Raw genomic sequence first — 17,752 nt, forward strand, 5'->3', positions numbered from 1 at the left:
CACCTCGACTCCAACTCCTCAATACTCGGTCTAGATATATTATGTCTGTGGATCTTCGTCCGAGGGTGCAAACCACAGACTTCTATATTTACTAGACCGCTAATTCCTGCAAAATACATATGCCACGTATACTATAATATCGGGTGCACCCGGGTGGAGAATCGGAACATAGTCCTGGGTATCGATCATGTAATGTTTCCCCTAGGGCGGAAAAATGAAAAGTGAAAAATTTTGCCATTGGGCGTGTTCGGCAGAGAAAGCGCTCAGTTATTGTCTTGTCAACACTCGACGTTGATTTGTTGGTTCTAAAAGTAAGAGCCAATCACGTTCGATTGCTACTGAGTAGTTTTCTCTGCTGAACGCGCCCATTAATTTCAATGCTAATATTTTTCACTTTTTAAGCGGCGTCTACAATAGAGATTTTAAGCCCTAAGTCTTAAGAAATTGACTAATCACAGTCGAGTATTCTTCTCATACTTGACTGTAATTGGTCAATTTCTTAAGGCTTAGGGCTTAAAATCTCTATTGTAGACGCCGCATTACGTTTCCGCTCTAGAGAGAAAGTTACATGATCGGTACCCTGATACGGGCTTTATTAAGTCCGTAGAAAATTAAAATTTTTAATGCATAGTCTGATACAGGCTTTATGGCTTCTCCCTGATCGGTTGAAACGATTACTTGTTCACATTGCTGCTAGATGGCAGTTTCAAAAGACAATTATAATTCCTCTGTCGGCGTAACATCGTACTAGCCAGTATTGCAATTGGCAACGAATTAAGTACGAGCGAGACAAGTGATTAAAAAATGGCATCCGCGCCGACGTCGCACAATGAGGTTTCCCAGGAATTCTCTGTCAACAAACTCATACGTGTCGGTTATTACGAACTGGAAAAGACTATTGGCAAGGGAAATTTCGCCGTAGTTAAAATGGCCACTCACGTCGTAACAAAATCTAAGGTAGAAGAATAGCCGTATGAATCTATATTGCAAACATGAAATCCGTCATTTTGTCGTTAATATCTTCTGGATAACTATGTTGTGTGTGTATGTGTGTGCGTGTATACTGCTGTTGTATACTTTGTTTAACATGTTCAGTATAATTACAAAATAATTTTAATGATTATATTTTATCGTCACACATATAGCTAATATTAAAAAAACATACATTTTAATTTATCAATATTAAGAGAGGATATTGTGTGTTGCGCTATTTAAAATATGTAATTTATATATAAATTTCTTTAATCTTATTATTATAAAAATAAGATCAGCCATTTCAAGTAAAATAAATATAATAAATAAATGCAAGAAAAATGTTTTTCCTTAATTTTAGATTATAGTTTTTATATGTAGAATACACACAGTAAATGTAAATTAAATACAAAATTTAATTTTTGTTTTATTATTAAAATATGTTATCAGAAAAAAAAAGAAAACTAAAAAGATAGATGGCTACAAAGACAATATATGTAAGAATGTATATAAGAGTATGTACATTATATATTCTCAAAATCACAATTAAACTGAGAACTATTAGATAATTTTGTTCAATGTTATCATGACATTATGCTAACACATACTTACTTTTATAATTGTGACATTAATAGCAGTCACATTTACTAGCATATATTTGCATAAATAAACTTGTGCGTGTGTATGCGTGTGTGCGTGTGTGTGTGTGAAAATATAAAAGAATAACATCCAATCAATCTTGAATGTATTTTTAATTTACCAGATAATTTGTTATGATGTGTCAAAAACAATGTGTAATGTCTTTAACATGTTCTCTCCCTTTTTCTTTCTCTGTGTAATAAATATATTTTTTAACGGATAAAATCTTTTGCATGATTTTTATTAATGTGAATGTTTACATATAGAAGCATAGGTATACATATAGAATATCTCGAAATCATTCCACGTCTTTTCTATGCTATATTCTTTGACTAATTTGAATTTGTATTATCTTTAGCAGAAATAAGAGAAAGTTCATCATTTATTGCAATTTTTCAATTTTTTATTTATCATATTTTTGTAATTATATTGTAAGTTTTAAAAAATTATAAATTTTATGTCAAAATTTGATAGTAAATTTAACGTGTGTGCGTGTGTGTGTGTGCGTGGGTGTGTGCAGGGTGTCTACTCCTTGGAAAAACATGGAAAACCTGGAATTCTCAGAGAATTTTTTTATACCTGTGAAAATCAAGGAATTTTCATGGAATTTTGCTCTTATATAAGCAATAGACAATCCACCAATTAGCAATGTTGTGAATTATGTGTTTAAAATATATTATAAATATATCTATCTCGGTTTATATATTTAATGTCTTAAAAAACAAAATATTAAATATGCAATACATATTCTCTATTTTAATTTTTAGTAATAAAAAATAAAAAATGTTACATAAGTAAAAAAATATTATCTTAATGAATGCTATTCAGTCTTATTTTTAATACATTTGTAAATCTAGCATTAAAAATGTAAATCTAACATTAAATTTAAGTGGCTTTGTATTTTTCCTTTGTATGAATGAAAAGGATTAGAAAACGTACAATAAAAAAACTTATCTTAGGAAATTGTATCAAAAAATGTTTAAAATATTCTTTTTGTCTGGAATTTTGAACAAAAATATTTGGAAAGTCAGGGAATTTTCAGGGAAATTTTTTACACGATTTAAGTAGACACTCTAGTGTGAAATTGAAAAATGTTTTGTTATCCAAAAAAATGAAAATATTCTGCAAATGAAAAATGCTTATTTTATGAAACCCATTTAATACTTGTTTTTTCAAATTTAACATTTGAAACTTAAATGGCTTCGTTTTTTTTTTCTCAATTATTTAAATAAAAAACATTAGAAAGCACTCAATAAAGATACTTATTCTAAAAAGTTACACTAACAATTTCCTAATTTTTAACAAAAGTATCTTAATGGAAGACCAGGGAATTTTTTTACAAGATTTTTTTACAAATAGAGAAGGACATTCTAATTGTGATTTCAAATTTGCCACTGAGTCAATCATTAAAGAAACATATAACGGTTTGAGACTTTAAAGAGACTAGAATTAATAGTTAATAATAATTCGTAGAAACGATAATATAAATGATAACAGAAATGATAACATATGCGCGTGCACGAGATATTGATATACAGATACTGGAGAAAAGGATTAAAAATCGTTAAAAAATGGAAAAGTTTCTCATGAGACAGACAGAGAGAGATTGCTTCTTTATCAATAACAAATAAACCGTAAATAATATATTTACGATATATTATATGGAACATAATATAAAAATGTCGTTTACGAAAGATAATTGAAAAAAATCAATTAAATCAAACAAAAATTTATAATTAAGATAATTTATAGATTTCCTTTATAAACTTTGCTTTTAATCTTATTAAATAAAGTGAAGAATCTCCTCTAGCTGGGAATTTTTGCAAGCTATTATATTCTTTGGAATATTTACATTATATTGATGTTGCATGTTATAATTTGTACTATTAACTTGCTTAACTGTTTTATAGGTTGCTATTAAAATAATAGATAAAACTAAACTAAATGAAGAAAACTTAGCAAAAATTTTTCGTGAAGTGCATATAATGAAAAGGTTACGACATCCACATATTATAAGACTATATCAAGTAATGGAAACGGAAAAAATGATATATTTAGTAACAGAATATGCTCCTGGAGGTGAAATATTTGATCATCTTGTTCGAAATGGTAGAATGCCAGAACCAGAAGCACGAAGAATTTTTCGTCAGATTGTACTTGCCGTTCGTTATCTGCATCAACAAAGGGTGGTTCATCGAGATCTTAAGGTCTTTAGATCTATTATGTATTGTATTATATTAAAATTAACTTAAATTAAAAATGATCTATGAATCTCTCTAATTGTTAATTATTGTTACCTTATTTTGTGCATATTCACATAATTAACTTTTTGCCTTTTTTCTTTTCAGGCTGAAAACTTATTACTTGATGCAGACAATAACATAAAACTTGCTGATTTTGGATTTAGTAACGAATATACACCTGGTGTTCCACTTAATACATGGTGTGGCTCACCACCATATGCTGCACCTGAAATTTTTGAGGGAAAGCATTACGATGGTCCAAGGGCCGATGTATGGGTATGTTATAGCTTTTTTAATATAAATCTTATATTCTAAAAGATATTTTAGTTAAAAATCTAATTATTTTATTTATCAACATATATACTTTTCTTAGTAATGATATATATTATATAATACAGAATGTTCTATTTCAAATACTCCAACAAAATACCTGAAAAATCAAATAGTATTGGAAGAAAAGTTTTGAATAAAAATTGTACAATTTTAAAAGAGATATAATCATAAAACGTTCTGTTTTCCAAGTAGCAGTACTTTCAAGATTTAAAAAGATCTCTTTCTTTTTTAATGTAATTATGATTTTTTTATATGTATTGAATTTCTTACTCATTCTGAATATAATAAAATTTAAGTAAAGTAAAAAAACGATATTATATGACGTAATTAGCAAATAAGAGGCGAATTATTGTATATATATAAAGTGCAAACTTTTTTATTGTTTAATTTTATTAACAAATACACATTAAATATGTACGTTATTAATCGTTTTTTTGGTTCATCTTCAGCATAATGTATAAAATTAAATTCATGTTCAAAATGAACATACGCAATATTACACGGAAAACTCAATAAATTACCGAATGTAGTATTCCGCGGTATTTTGGCGAGTACATTCTTGCAGCTATTCTAATTGTTATGAGGTGTCGCAGCTTTGTACGGTACTCGTACACGATAACATTTCTGCTGCGGAAAAATAATCTCCAAACTGATCAGAGACTCTGTTATTAAAAGGACATTCAGTGGTCCAAGTAATAAACGGGAGTGTATATAGTGGAGGGTAGCATAAGCCCAAACATACTTATAGCAATCATTTATTTGTGGCAGAGATACTGATGTATCTATGTAGGGTATTTGCATATCTTTCGGCCTAGCAACCAATCGTTAGGAAACGATATTTGCGGATTAGAACAAAAAAAGTGAGGTGCAAGTGGCTGAATCAAGAGCCGGACACCTTGTACATATAAAATGTTTCAGAGATAAAAAAATCACTTTCTTACTTAAAATATAAATTTAGAATCTCAAAATAAATAAAAAAGTTCATTTAGAGATATGCTTGCAAACATTTCATTTAAGAAATATTGACATTTAAATATTTTGGAATATATAGGATGTTATAAAATTATTATCAGATTATAATAAATAAATTAATAATGTATTTCAACTGTTTTATTAGTAGGAAACATGAAAATTTGAACATAATTATAAATTTCCAGTAAACTCTATATATACAGGGTGTCCGGTAAAGATTGTGCCAACGCTCGTGAGCAGGTAGAATACAGTAAACTGAACAGAAAAGTCCTGTAACATTTTTTTCTATAACACTTAATAAAGAAGTTATTATTGAATAAAGTCTGCCAATCAGCGCCGATTTTTAGCTGGACGCATGTCGGTGAGCCGCGCGCCTGGTAGTGTGCGTGAGCGTTCCGTCGCTACGGCGACGCACACTACCAGGCGAGCGGCTCACCGACATGCGTCCAGCTAAAAATCGGCGCTGATTGTCCAGACTTTACTCAATAATATCTCCTTTATTAAGCATTATAGAAAAAAATGTTACAGGACTTTTCTGTTCAGTTTACTGTGCTCTACCCTCTCACGAGCGTTGGCACAATCTTTACCAGACACCCTATATATATATATATATATATATATATATATATATTTTTTTTTTTTTTTTTAAATTTACATAATCTTGTGAATCTCGAGAGAATGCTATCAAAATAGAAATAAAACAAAATAATGCTGATTTTATAGGATATGCCTTTTGCACAACTCAACAATTTTTATATGAAATTTGTTTTCCAATATTGTTTAGTTTTCTAGATATTTTATGTATGTTGAGATATTTAAATAAAATAGGATTCACAGTTTTGTGTGTGTTTATGTGTAGGATATTTATATACATACTTATATACATTTAATATTTACTATAACTGTAAGATATAATATATAAAGCGCAATAAATAAATGTTTCAGAGCCTTGGTGTTGTCTTGTATGTATTAGTTTGTGGTGCTCTACCATTTGATGGACCTACAATGCAGTTGTTACGATCTGTAGTTGTCTCAGGGAAATTCAGAATACCATTTTTTATGTCTGCAGGTAGATATATATAAACTACTCTATTTCTCATAAGAAATATTTGTGATCAATTTATTGGACTATTTATCTCTTATATATATATATATATATATATACAGGGTGCCCCAGAATTAAACGGACTTCAAATAGTTATAAAAGATACCAAAGCAAGCCAATTTTGTCAATAAACTCGTGTCCGCAAATGAGTCGTTTTGGCACTAGAAAATCAACGACTAACAAGAGCAAAAATCTTTAAAAAAATTATATTTCCAAAATTTTATTAATGCGGTTAAATAGAGGTATTTTTGCCATGAAACTTTTGTATCAAACATTTTTTGATATATCGAATAATTTTCGAGATAAACGGAGAAAAGCAAAAAACCGCTTTATATATGAGGACTGATTTCATCCCTTAAAATCATTTTCGGGCCGCAACCGAAAATTTCTAAATTCATCTATTTATTCCCCCCCCCCCTCCCCCCTTCCTCTCCTACATGTGTATAAAGTTTCATCAAAATCAGAATTTTTGGATTCGCGAGTTGGATTCCTTGGTTAGTCTTTGATTCTGTAGTGCCAAAACGGCTTATTTGCAGACACGCCTTTATTGGAAAGATTGGCTCGTTTTGGTAATTTTATATATATATAAGATGTCCCAGAATTAGATCGACAAACTTCAGATGGTTATAAAAAATACCAAAACAAGCCAATTTTGCCAATAAATGCATGTCCGTTACCTCCCCCCCCCCCCACATAACCACCCACCCACACACACACACAAACACACGCGCGCGCGTGTATATATATATATATATATATATTAAGAGGGAACATAGCAACATACACACATTTGGACAAAACAAATTGAAAATAAAAATTACTTTTTTTTTTATCAATAAATCAATTTGTAAAATCAATTTTTTTTTTAATCAATAAATTAAATTAAATTTTTTTTAATTGAAAGATCTCTTTAACTGGTTTTAAGAACTTTTTTAATTCTTTAACTTTTATTAATTTTTTTAATTAATTATTTAACTTTTTTAATTTTTTTTTTCTTTTTTTTCAGAATCTGCTATTAATAATATTTTATTATATTTAGCAATTCTTGAACATTTTGCACTTCTTGTATATCATTTGCATAAAATATTTCTTAATATCTAAGTAAAAAAATATGTGCTATTATATACGAATGATATTTTTAATTATCAAATGAACTTATTTATTCCTCTCATCATTCAGATTTCTCAGATTAATGCAATATTTGCAAAAAATCTATGGTTTTTTATATATCTAAATAATCGAGCAGTTTTTTTCAAAAATTTGTTATGTTTTTGTTTATTTCGACTATTGAAAAAAGAAAACAATATACATTTAAAGCTGTACTAACTAAACTAGCTAAACTAAACATTTTTATCATTTTAGATTGTGAAAAATTGATCAGGCACATGTTAGTGGTAGAACCAGAGCGGCGTTTAAGTATCTCACAAATATTAACACATTCATGGATGTGTACAAATGGAGTCGTGGAGTTAGAACCTGGAGGGTATGTATTATACCATACATCAATATTTAGAGGGTGTCCGGTAATAACCGTCACCTCTCGTGTACAGGTAGAGCGAGTTAAATTGAGAAGAAAAGTTTTTTACTATTTTGTGATTTTTGCAACAATTATTGAGAAAGTAGGTTAAAAAAATCTGTCAATTCGCGCAAGTATAAGCGTGCAGCGAGAAGGGACACTAGTATGCGGTCGATAGAATGCGAGGGCATCAGCGTTATGCATCACTTGTATTTAATCATTGTCAGAGCGCTCTTCCCAAAGCTTTGTCGTGCGTCTAGCGATCGCATACCACTGGGCGATCTCTCCTCGTCGCGCGCTTATACTGGCACGAATTAGCCAATCTTTTTAAATTAATTTTTCAATAATTATTACGAAAACTGCAAAATAGTAAAAGACTTTTCTCTTCGGTTTGTGTGTGTGTATATATATATATATATATATATATATATATATATATATATATATATATATATATATATAAATTAATGTTGTGTGTGTGTTTGTTTATTTGTGGGTGGGTGGATGGGTATACATACATTGACAACATATTAGGAGGAATCGATTTATATAAAAAAACTTGGATGGTTTTATTTAAAAAAACTATATTAACCTTTCCATAATCTTGACAAATGATCTTAGTTACAATTCAAAATTATCAACTTTTTTTCTCTCAATATTCTATAAATTTTATCTGAAACATTTTTTTGTACATCAAATTTAGAAGAAAACACATTGTAACACTATGAGGAATAACCTGTATATCTGTTATATATTTTTATATATCTTTATTTATATATTTCTATATATTTTTTACATCTTTATATATTCTCAGATGTAATCCTGATGTAGTACCACAATTAAATCAATTAGTGATAGAGAATATGTTAAGATTGCCTGGACTCAGTGCAGATACGTTGTTACAAGCCATCAAAGGAAATACTTTTGATCATGTATCAGCTATATACAATTTACTTGTTGATCGATTAGAACCAACAATGCCTACTTTGCCTAATATCCAAAATATATCAGGCGATTATTTGCCAGATGGTGCACATCAATTGGAGAAGGTAATTATGTAACTGTTGAAAAGGGAACAAAAAGATACTTGATTCGTCCATCTATATTTTTAAAAGTACAGCAATGCATTAAAATTATATGTAACAATGCATTAAAACGAATAAATCTATGATATCTACAATATAATCTATAATATAATTATATTTTTTTTTCACAGTTTGGTGAAACCGAAGCGGAAACAGAAGAGAAAAATAGTCTTTATTTGCCTCCTGGAACGCCTTATCATACAACAAGAAGACATACAGTTGGACCTGGTGATGCAATGCATCAATCCCCTACATCATATCCTTATAATCATATGTCAGGATATCAAACTTTACGACCTTTTCCTATTCTTCATTGTAATATGGATCCTCAAGTTCTACCACATACAAATTTACCATTGAATCTTCCCTTAGTTCAACATCAACCACCTCAAAATTTCCAAATAAAAGATCAGCATTTACTGAAGCCTCCTCCTGTAATGGGTGCTAGTAAGTTCTTATTTTTATATAAGACAACTTTTAAATAATTTATTACAGTGTAAAATGTGTGTGTGTGTGTGTGTGTGTGTGTGTGTGTGTGTGTACGTGTGTGTGTGTGTGTGTGTGTGTGTGTGTGTGTGTGTACGTGTGTGTGTGTGTGTGTGTGTGTGTGTGTGTGTGTGTGTGTGTGTGTGTGTGTGATTAATTAATCTTTTATCTCAAGTCTGTTATGTTGTTAATAACAGTAGTTACATGTTTGGATTTTTCTTTATATAATCCATTTCAAATTATACATATTTTATAATTTATACAAAATTAACTTTCATAAAAAGAATTATAAAACTATTAATATCTTCCTAAAATTTTGATCAGTCTAACTTTTCTCTTTCTTTAAAAAAAAAAAAAGTGTTAGTAGTTTGCTATATGTTATGTATGTTTATATATACAGCGGGAAGCTTTGGTAGAAGAGCTTCAGATGGTGGAGCAAATCTGCACATATTTCATCAACAGCATAGTAATAACATTAACAATGATGAAGAAGGTGGCTGGAGTCAACCTGGTAGTAGGGAACAATTACAATCTGTAAGTATATATTATAGATATGTACGAAATTTACGATAAATATTAATAAAAAGCCAATTCTCAAGCAAAGGACAATAAGGTTGTTTGAATTGATCTAATATAAACTATGATATAATCAATCACAATTTAATGACGAAACGTGGAACGTTTCAATATTAACTTATATCTTCTCGATTACAAAGTATTACATATCGAAAAATATAGGGGTTTTTTTTTCCCAAATTTTTAATGTACGTATGCAAATAGTTACAGAGTGGCAGTTCAGGATTAGTACAATGTGCCCAGTCATTAAGTATTGGTGTTAGTACTGCGAGTGGAGATGGGAACAGTAACAATAGTGGTAGTAATAATGGGAATAGCGATAGAAGAAGAAGAAGTGGTCTTAGCACTGTTATGCAACGGCCAGGTATGACATAACCAAAGTTTCAATATTATATTGAATCCTTTTTCCACAATTAATGATTAAAAATGCACGACTTATAGCTTTTTAATGTCTATATTTTATTACCAATTATTTTGATTAAAAATAGCAAAAACAGTATACATGTGTTAAACATGGAGATTTCTTCAATTTTTATTAAATACACAATAAAATCGCATTTTGTAGAATAGAAATTGATTCTTCTACAACAATTAATCAACATATAATATATAGATATATATAGATGTAATATCGATTTCATTAATTTTGCAAGCTTTTTGCAGCTTTTATGTTTTTATTATCTGTGTTATATTTTTTAGTGTTTATACAATGTTTTATTCAGTTTTATTTTTGATTTTGCATGGTTTTTTGTGTTCACTGCACCATGCCTCGTTGGTTGGTAATATGCATGTAGTTATAAACTCGGAACTGGTAATGGAGGTAGAAGCTAGGATGAATAGAGCTTATCTACCATCACGGTTGTTACCAACTCATCTTAGAGGATCAACACTTCCACATCACAGGAAATCTTCATTATATCACACTAGTACTGGTAATTTTTGCACTTTTGTTAAATTTTGAATTATTTCTTTTTGTATAGAATTGTGCAAGATATGTTTAAAGATATTTTTAATATTAATAAGGATAGTACTTATAATTTATATATTTTTTAATATATCTTTTATTAAAAACAAACAAATAAAATATGTGTATATGTGCGTGTAATATGTGTGTGTGCGTGTGTGCGCGCGTGCGTGCGTGCGTATATATATATATATATATATATATATGTATAAATTATACAATATTATTATAAAAGGCGTTTTACAATGTAGTATAACTACAAAAAAGATTTGTTATAGTTAAAAATATATTGAAAAACTATTGATTTTTTAAATATATGTTATGTGTTATATTATTTTGTTTTGATATTTTCATATATCTACAGAATGATAGAGAGAATATATATATATATATATATATATCTATAACAAAGTCATGTGTGGTAACATTTAAAATATAAGAATAACCTTTATATCTTAAAAGTGTGTTTTCACCTAGAACAACACCGTTTTAATTATAGAATGCCTCTTTAAGGAGAAATTTTATAATTTTTATTTTCAACTATTTTTTCTGATATAAATATGACCCAATAAATTTTTCTCTTGGATATAATAAATGAGCCTTATATAATGTAAAAATATTTTGTTATTATTGACTTATATGAATTAGTAAAATTTGGTAATTTATACAAATTAATTTTGGATGCAATACACATATTCACTATATTAGGTTATATCAGAATATATTTCTAATGTCCGGATTTTTATTTTAGTAAATAATAGGGATTCATATAAGGAGCCAAGCAGTCATGTTGTTACTGAAAGATACTCACCTGTTCGTCGGGCATCAGAAGGATCGGGTGCTCCTGGACCAGGTATCCAAGCTCTTCAACAAGAATATCAACAGTTACAAAGATTGGCATCGCCTTCACATAGTCCTGCAAGTATTCCAGGATCTCCTGTACACGAAAGAGGTGTAGCAGCAATTACACAAGGTATTAATTCCATTTTTTAAAGAATTTTATTAATTTAACATACATCTTATTATAATTTTTTTTGTTTTGGCTAGTTAAGAAATTACTAAGGCTCTAAAGTGAAAATCACAAATTTGAATTTTTTCGGGTCAATAAGAGCTACATGCGGGTGATAGTGCGTTAGTTTCACAGAAAATTTTTCTATGAAATTGATTACACTGCACAGGACATGAATTTTTCTTGATTATATATCAAGTGTAATAAATAAATCTCGATTCGAGATTTTAATAAACTCTCCCTTTCTCGTTTGAAGAAGTGTAGGCGAGAAAAATATCGGGGCAATGTCGCTGAATCGGAAATCGAACTTGAGTCTTTCGCTTATCGGGCTTGACTGTTTTCACCACTGAGCTATTCAAATCCCACAGGCATCTTTTCAGGAAGATAAAGACGGTTTTATCAAAATTTCGAATTGGGATTTATTTATACTTAGTACAAGATCAAAACAAATTCGTACCCTGTGCACAGTAATCAGTTTCACAGAAAGATCATTTTCTGTGAAATTGACGCATTACTATACGCGTCTAGCTCTCGGCCTGCAAAAATTCAAATTTGTGGTTTTCGTTTCAGATTTTTAAGATAATAACTATGATGTCATTTAATGTTTGTTTATTACTTATTTCTATAATAGTTTGCTGTTTTTAAACATACATACAATTAATTTTGTATTTTTGCTATTCTAAAAAGATTTATAATGTAATATTTTGTTACATTAAATGACACACACGACAACCGATGTTATGTTGTCAGTGAAAAGAAATTTATGATTAATACATTTAATTAATTTTTTCTGTTTATTAATGATAGGTCTCAGTGGTTTATCTACGACGCCAGTACAGGGTAGTATTATACATGGTACGCCGGCACAACCACCATCAACACCTTTAGATCTAAGTCCACTTAGGCATCATAGATCACCTGCTACTACTCCCGTGAGTTATTCCCCTAGTAATAGCCCAGCATTGGATATGATACAAGAAGAACATCCTGTAGAGATACCAAGGGTATGTAACACTCGATTATGCATGAAGAATTTTGTTGTAATGTAAAGTAATAATTTTTATATAAAGTGTAAATTATTAGTATGAGAAATTTCAAAAAAGTATATTTACATCTAAAAGAAGTTAATGAAAAGTTAATTTTTATTTTTCAAATGTATTGTCTGATTGTAACACCATTTAAACAATTTCTGTTTTTCATTAAATATAGACTTCGAAGATGAATTAAAAAAATTTTTAATACTTTAAACTGATCTTAAAATTAAAAGTATTTCTCATGTGATTTAAAGTGCAAATGACTTAGAAGTTTCTTTATAACATATGTCAGAATGCAGAAAACGATCTTTTTAAATATATGTCAAAATAAATATTTAAATCATTAAAGTATAAGGTTTCGTGAACATTTATTAAAAAAATAAATATCTAAAAATTGTAAAATTGCAAAATTTTTAGTGACAATTTTTAACTAATATAAAAATTGACACTTTGACTCAATATTTACTTAACATATTGCATAACTTAACTTTCCTATGTTGTTAGAGTTTAAAATAAGAGTAGTTTAAGATAAGACTTAGATTTTCAGAATGACTTATATTTCGCTATAACTTAGATTTTCTTATTATTTATGTTTTTCTTTCACTAACTGTAAATATAGTAATCATTATATTTACATGATATTTATGACATAATATTTGTTATAATTTTTTTATAGAAATAATATGTAATAGAGAGAGAGAGAGAGAGAGAGAGAGAGAGAGGGAGAGAATTGTATAATTTTTTGTTGTTTCAAAGTTTCAAGTTTTAAAATTTTGCTTATAGATACCACCGCAAATTTCAGTGACAGATGTTCTTGGAGGACAAGTGACGTTAATTAATTGTTCGCCTTCTCCGTCTCCGTCGCCTGATTCACTCGAAGACGCATTACCTCATTATAATACTCTTCCGAGTTTTATTATTTCAGAGCCGTGCGATCCTTTGAGACCTAGTATCACACGCGGTATCGGTAGACCACTTACTAATACAATACCTACCGAAGTCGAGGTTACTTTGTCTGATGAATCGAGCAGATTAAATTCTGAAGCTATATTAGGTCGTGTTAAACAAATAATAGACGCAAGAGCGCCACCAAAAGGTTTTATATTTTCAACGGAGGAAGTAGAAGGTAGTGGACTTAGTTTAGAATATCCAGGTGGCGTACAAATCGAACTTAGAGTATGTGAATCGGAAGAAAGAGAAGTGAAAGGAATAAAAATGCGTAGGATTAGCGGGGACCAATTGCAATACAGTCAACTTTGTCAGCAATTGATTTCATGTATTACTGTTTGACGACAACTAACAAATAATGTAACATTTTTGTATACATTACATTACATTCCTAGTGTAACACACACTGTTCATCACTGTTTCAGTATTGCACATACACATTGCATACATGATGTTGCATACACAAACGGTATTTTAAAATTGCCATCCTTCATATATATAATAACATTATTATGTTATTATATTTGTATGTATAACATTCAGTGTATTATATTATTTTTAAAGTTTACTTTGAAAAATAAGATAAGAGCCATCTTATTTATAACACGAAGTTGTAATTAAGGAGATTTATTAGATATATTTATATTTTCTAAAACATTTAACTATTATATGCATATTTAATAATTCTCAAAATTGTAATATACTTTTTATTTTTTTTTTTAGTTTTAATTAAAGCAAATGATTATAGAAAAACTCATCGAGTAAAAGAAAATTTTTATGAGAGAATTTGTTTATTAGTATGTGTAATAGGTATTAACAATAGTATTTGTGGTAAATGTACAGAATAAATCATTGAGTCGTCTTATACATTCTATTTGCAGTACATGTACACCAAATGCTATTGTTTATTATAATTTGCAATGTTCCTTTTTTATTATATATATTTTCTGTGTTAGATATGCGTAGGCAAACAATTTCAAGTTTCCTGATTTGTATTATTGAACATTTGTTACAAGAAATCGAAAGATAAGGACATTGTCATTTGTGTGTATTGGCAAGTGTATAAACATATATTTTTTTCTTTTCTTATGTGTGCCACATACAATCTACAGCATAAATAGATTTATATAGCATAAAACGATTTTACTGTAGTCACATTATGAAAATGTTGTTACAGTAAATAAAAATTGATGACAAGAATGTACACATTAAATTATATAATGTGTACTTAAAATATAATATTATATAGTATAAAAAATATTAACATGTGAATAGCATCATTTCTCTATTGAGAGTTATCATGTATAAAAAATACATGTCCAATGATTTTTGGTATAATGACAGCATGTGTGAATAATTTTCCTTATAAAATGAAGGCATGAGTGGAATTTTTTGTTTATTATTATATACAAATATCTGTAATTTTTTTAAATTTTTTATTTGAACTCTGTAATTGTTACAAATGATATACAGATAAATCATTTAATATTATCACTTATATAATTCTTTTACTATTTTATTGATCAAAAAATAGTTTAAAATTTAAGACATAGATGGCTGTATATGTGATTTTAAGATGACATATGTTGTATAAAATACAATAGATTTTTGATATCATATACTTTATCAAATTTCTCAAGATAATCTTTATTTTTTAAAATAGCTATTTAATGTTTTTTGTAAATAGAAGATTGCAAATGGGGCTATATTCAATAAAATCCGATAAGCTAAGAGATTATATTATTTATTCAATGAATATGAAAAGGAGCTAATAAAAGCCAAAGCACACAAGTCTCCCCAGATAACCAAGCATGATTAATCATATTGAGCAAACTAACACATTGCACGTATGTTGTATGATTGTTGTACGTTTGCTAATATCGAAATAAAATACATATATATACGTGCTATATATACATATTTATACAGAATGTCCCGATAATAACAGTATCACCTCTCGTGTGCAGGTAGAACGGTTTAAACCGAGGAGAAAAGTTCTTTACTATTTTATAATTTTTGCAATAATTATTAAAATAATAATTACTAAAAAAATTAAGTAAAACAAATCGGCCAATATGCGCGAGTATAAGCACGTGGTGAAAACAAACGGCCCACTAATATGCAATCACTAAGAAGACGCGAGAATCCAGCGTGATATACCGCTCATCGTACGTAACTATTGTCATTTGTAGAGCGCTCTTCCCAAAATTTTATCGCGCTTAGCAACCACATACTTTTGGGTTGTCTTTTTTCGCTGCATACTTATACTCGCGTCAATTAATCGATCTTTTTAAATTAATTTTTCAATAATTATTACGAAAATCGTTAAATGGTAAAGGACTTTTTTCCTCTGTTTCACCTACTTTACCTGCACATGAGAGATGATACGGTCAATATATCAGACACCCTGTATACAGTAATTTTATCGTTTATATCAGAAATAACGCATATGAGTGTGTGGATGTCTGTGAGTGTGTAGTATGATATATATATTATATAAAATAATACACACACACACACACACACACATATACAGCTTTTTAATATCATATGATTTATCGTATAGGATGATTTATTAAAGGAGGAAAAGACAAAAAACATAGATGATGAAGTACATTATTTAAAAAATTAGGATTATCTTGGAACTTTTTATATATGTAAAATGTATTACATAAATTCTTTTGTGATTATGTAAGATTTTTTTTTAAGACACTTAAGATTTAAAAAATAGTAAAAGAATAATAAAATAATTTCAACCAATTATGATAAAATTAGCTAGTTTATCTTATATTTTCTCTGAAAAAAATTTTATATAAACAAAATATCCAAAAAATTTTTTCAATTTTTCTAAACCGTATTTTTTAACATTTTCTATATAATATTATTTATATCATGTGGCATACAAATAATTATTATCTTTACGCACTTACCACATATTAACATTTAATAAAAAAGAGATTGTATCATATATTTTTGGCTAACATAAGTATTGCGTTTTATATTTTAATTTTTTTGTATCAAAATTTTTACGAAGTTGGAATATCTTTATGATATAATTGCAATTATGTAAATAAATATATTAAATGTACAAGCTGTCCATAAAGAAACCGAACTTTAAAAAAAGCACCCGACGTGATGACGTAGGCCAATCTACCTTGTGGCACTTTTTTAAAGTTCGGTTTCTTTATGAACACAGCCCTTATATATATATAGGGAGAGAGAGAGAGAGAGAGAGAGAGAGAGAGATGTGCGCGCGCGCATACATACACTATGTGCGTATGTGAGATTAAATTAAGCACGTATAGTGCAGGGTGTACTTGATTGATTAATTGCTTTTAAGGTTAAAGGTTGCGAGCAGCCCTAATATTTGCCAATCGATTAATCTTTATAAAAAGTATTTTGCTAAATACTGGAGATACGTTTGTGTCACCGGCATGTATATACTGAAAAAATTGTATTATATAAAAACCAAGTTAATGTATAAGGAATATGATATGTATAGTTTTAAACTTAGCTCATATTTCTCTTACCCGTTTTGCTGCTGTTGTAAATTTGAGATGGACTTCTCTCGTAATAACAAAAATTATAAATGAAAAATTATTATTAAATAATTTTCTTTTTATATTAATTTTAATTATTGTTATTTAAACATTAAATTAAAAGTCTGTGAAAATTAAAACTGTAATATATATATATATATATATTAAAAATGAAACATTTATTAACATTTTATATTCTTGAAATTTAATATTTACACAAGTGACATATATATTTCTTACTTTACGATTTCTTTTCTTACTTTTTAATATTTAAAATCAAAAGATATTAAACGATATGTGTGATTTTTATGATAAATTAATGAAATTGGAT

At 28.6% G+C, this 17,752-nt stretch overlaps 1 protein-coding gene across 2 annotated transcripts; it reads left to right on the forward strand.

The window, feature by feature from the left end:
- The first annotated feature begins 720 nt into the window (after positions 1-720).
- On the forward strand, positions 721-17,451 carry LOC138935563 (serine/threonine-protein kinase SIK3). Of its 2 annotated transcripts, XM_070300220.1 has the most exons (13): positions 721-957; positions 3,522-3,818; positions 3,960-4,130; positions 6,105-6,228; positions 7,627-7,747; positions 8,595-8,829; positions 8,997-9,312; positions 9,752-9,885; positions 10,132-10,291; positions 10,722-10,859; positions 11,643-11,864; positions 12,708-12,904; positions 13,718-17,451. In XM_070300220.1, exons 1-13 carry the CDS (start codon positions 805-807, stop codon positions 14,222-14,224), a joined length of 2,775 nt encoding a protein of 924 aa, XP_070156321.1. In that variant the 5' UTR covers positions 721-804; the 3' UTR covers positions 14,225-17,451. The 2 variants fall into 2 exon arrangements, with proteins under 2 accessions (XP_070156321.1, XP_070156322.1); XM_070300221.1 differs by lacking the exon at positions 10,722-10,859.
- Positions 17,452-17,752: the final 301 nt, after the last annotated feature.

This window comes from Polyergus mexicanus, unplaced genomic scaffold, assembly GCF_030449975.1.
Source record: "Polyergus mexicanus isolate NDT 795.1 unplaced genomic scaffold, iyPolMexi1.0 SCAF_8, whole genome shotgun sequence".
Classification (NCBI taxonomy): Eukaryota; Metazoa; Arthropoda; class Insecta; order Hymenoptera; family Formicidae; genus Polyergus; species Polyergus mexicanus.

Coding starts and splice junctions, on each gene's coding strand:
- LOC138935563 (XM_070300220.1), top strand. CDS start 805: ATGGCATCCGCGCCGACGTCGCACAATGAGGTTTCCCAGGAATTCTCT. Junction 9,886..10,131: donor GTAGGGAACAATTACAATCT/GTAAGTATATAT, acceptor GTATGCAAATAG/TTACAGAGTGGCAGTTCAGG. Junction 12,905..13,717: donor ATCCTGTAGAGATACCAAGG/GTATGTAACACT, acceptor TTTTGCTTATAG/ATACCACCGCAAATTTCAGT.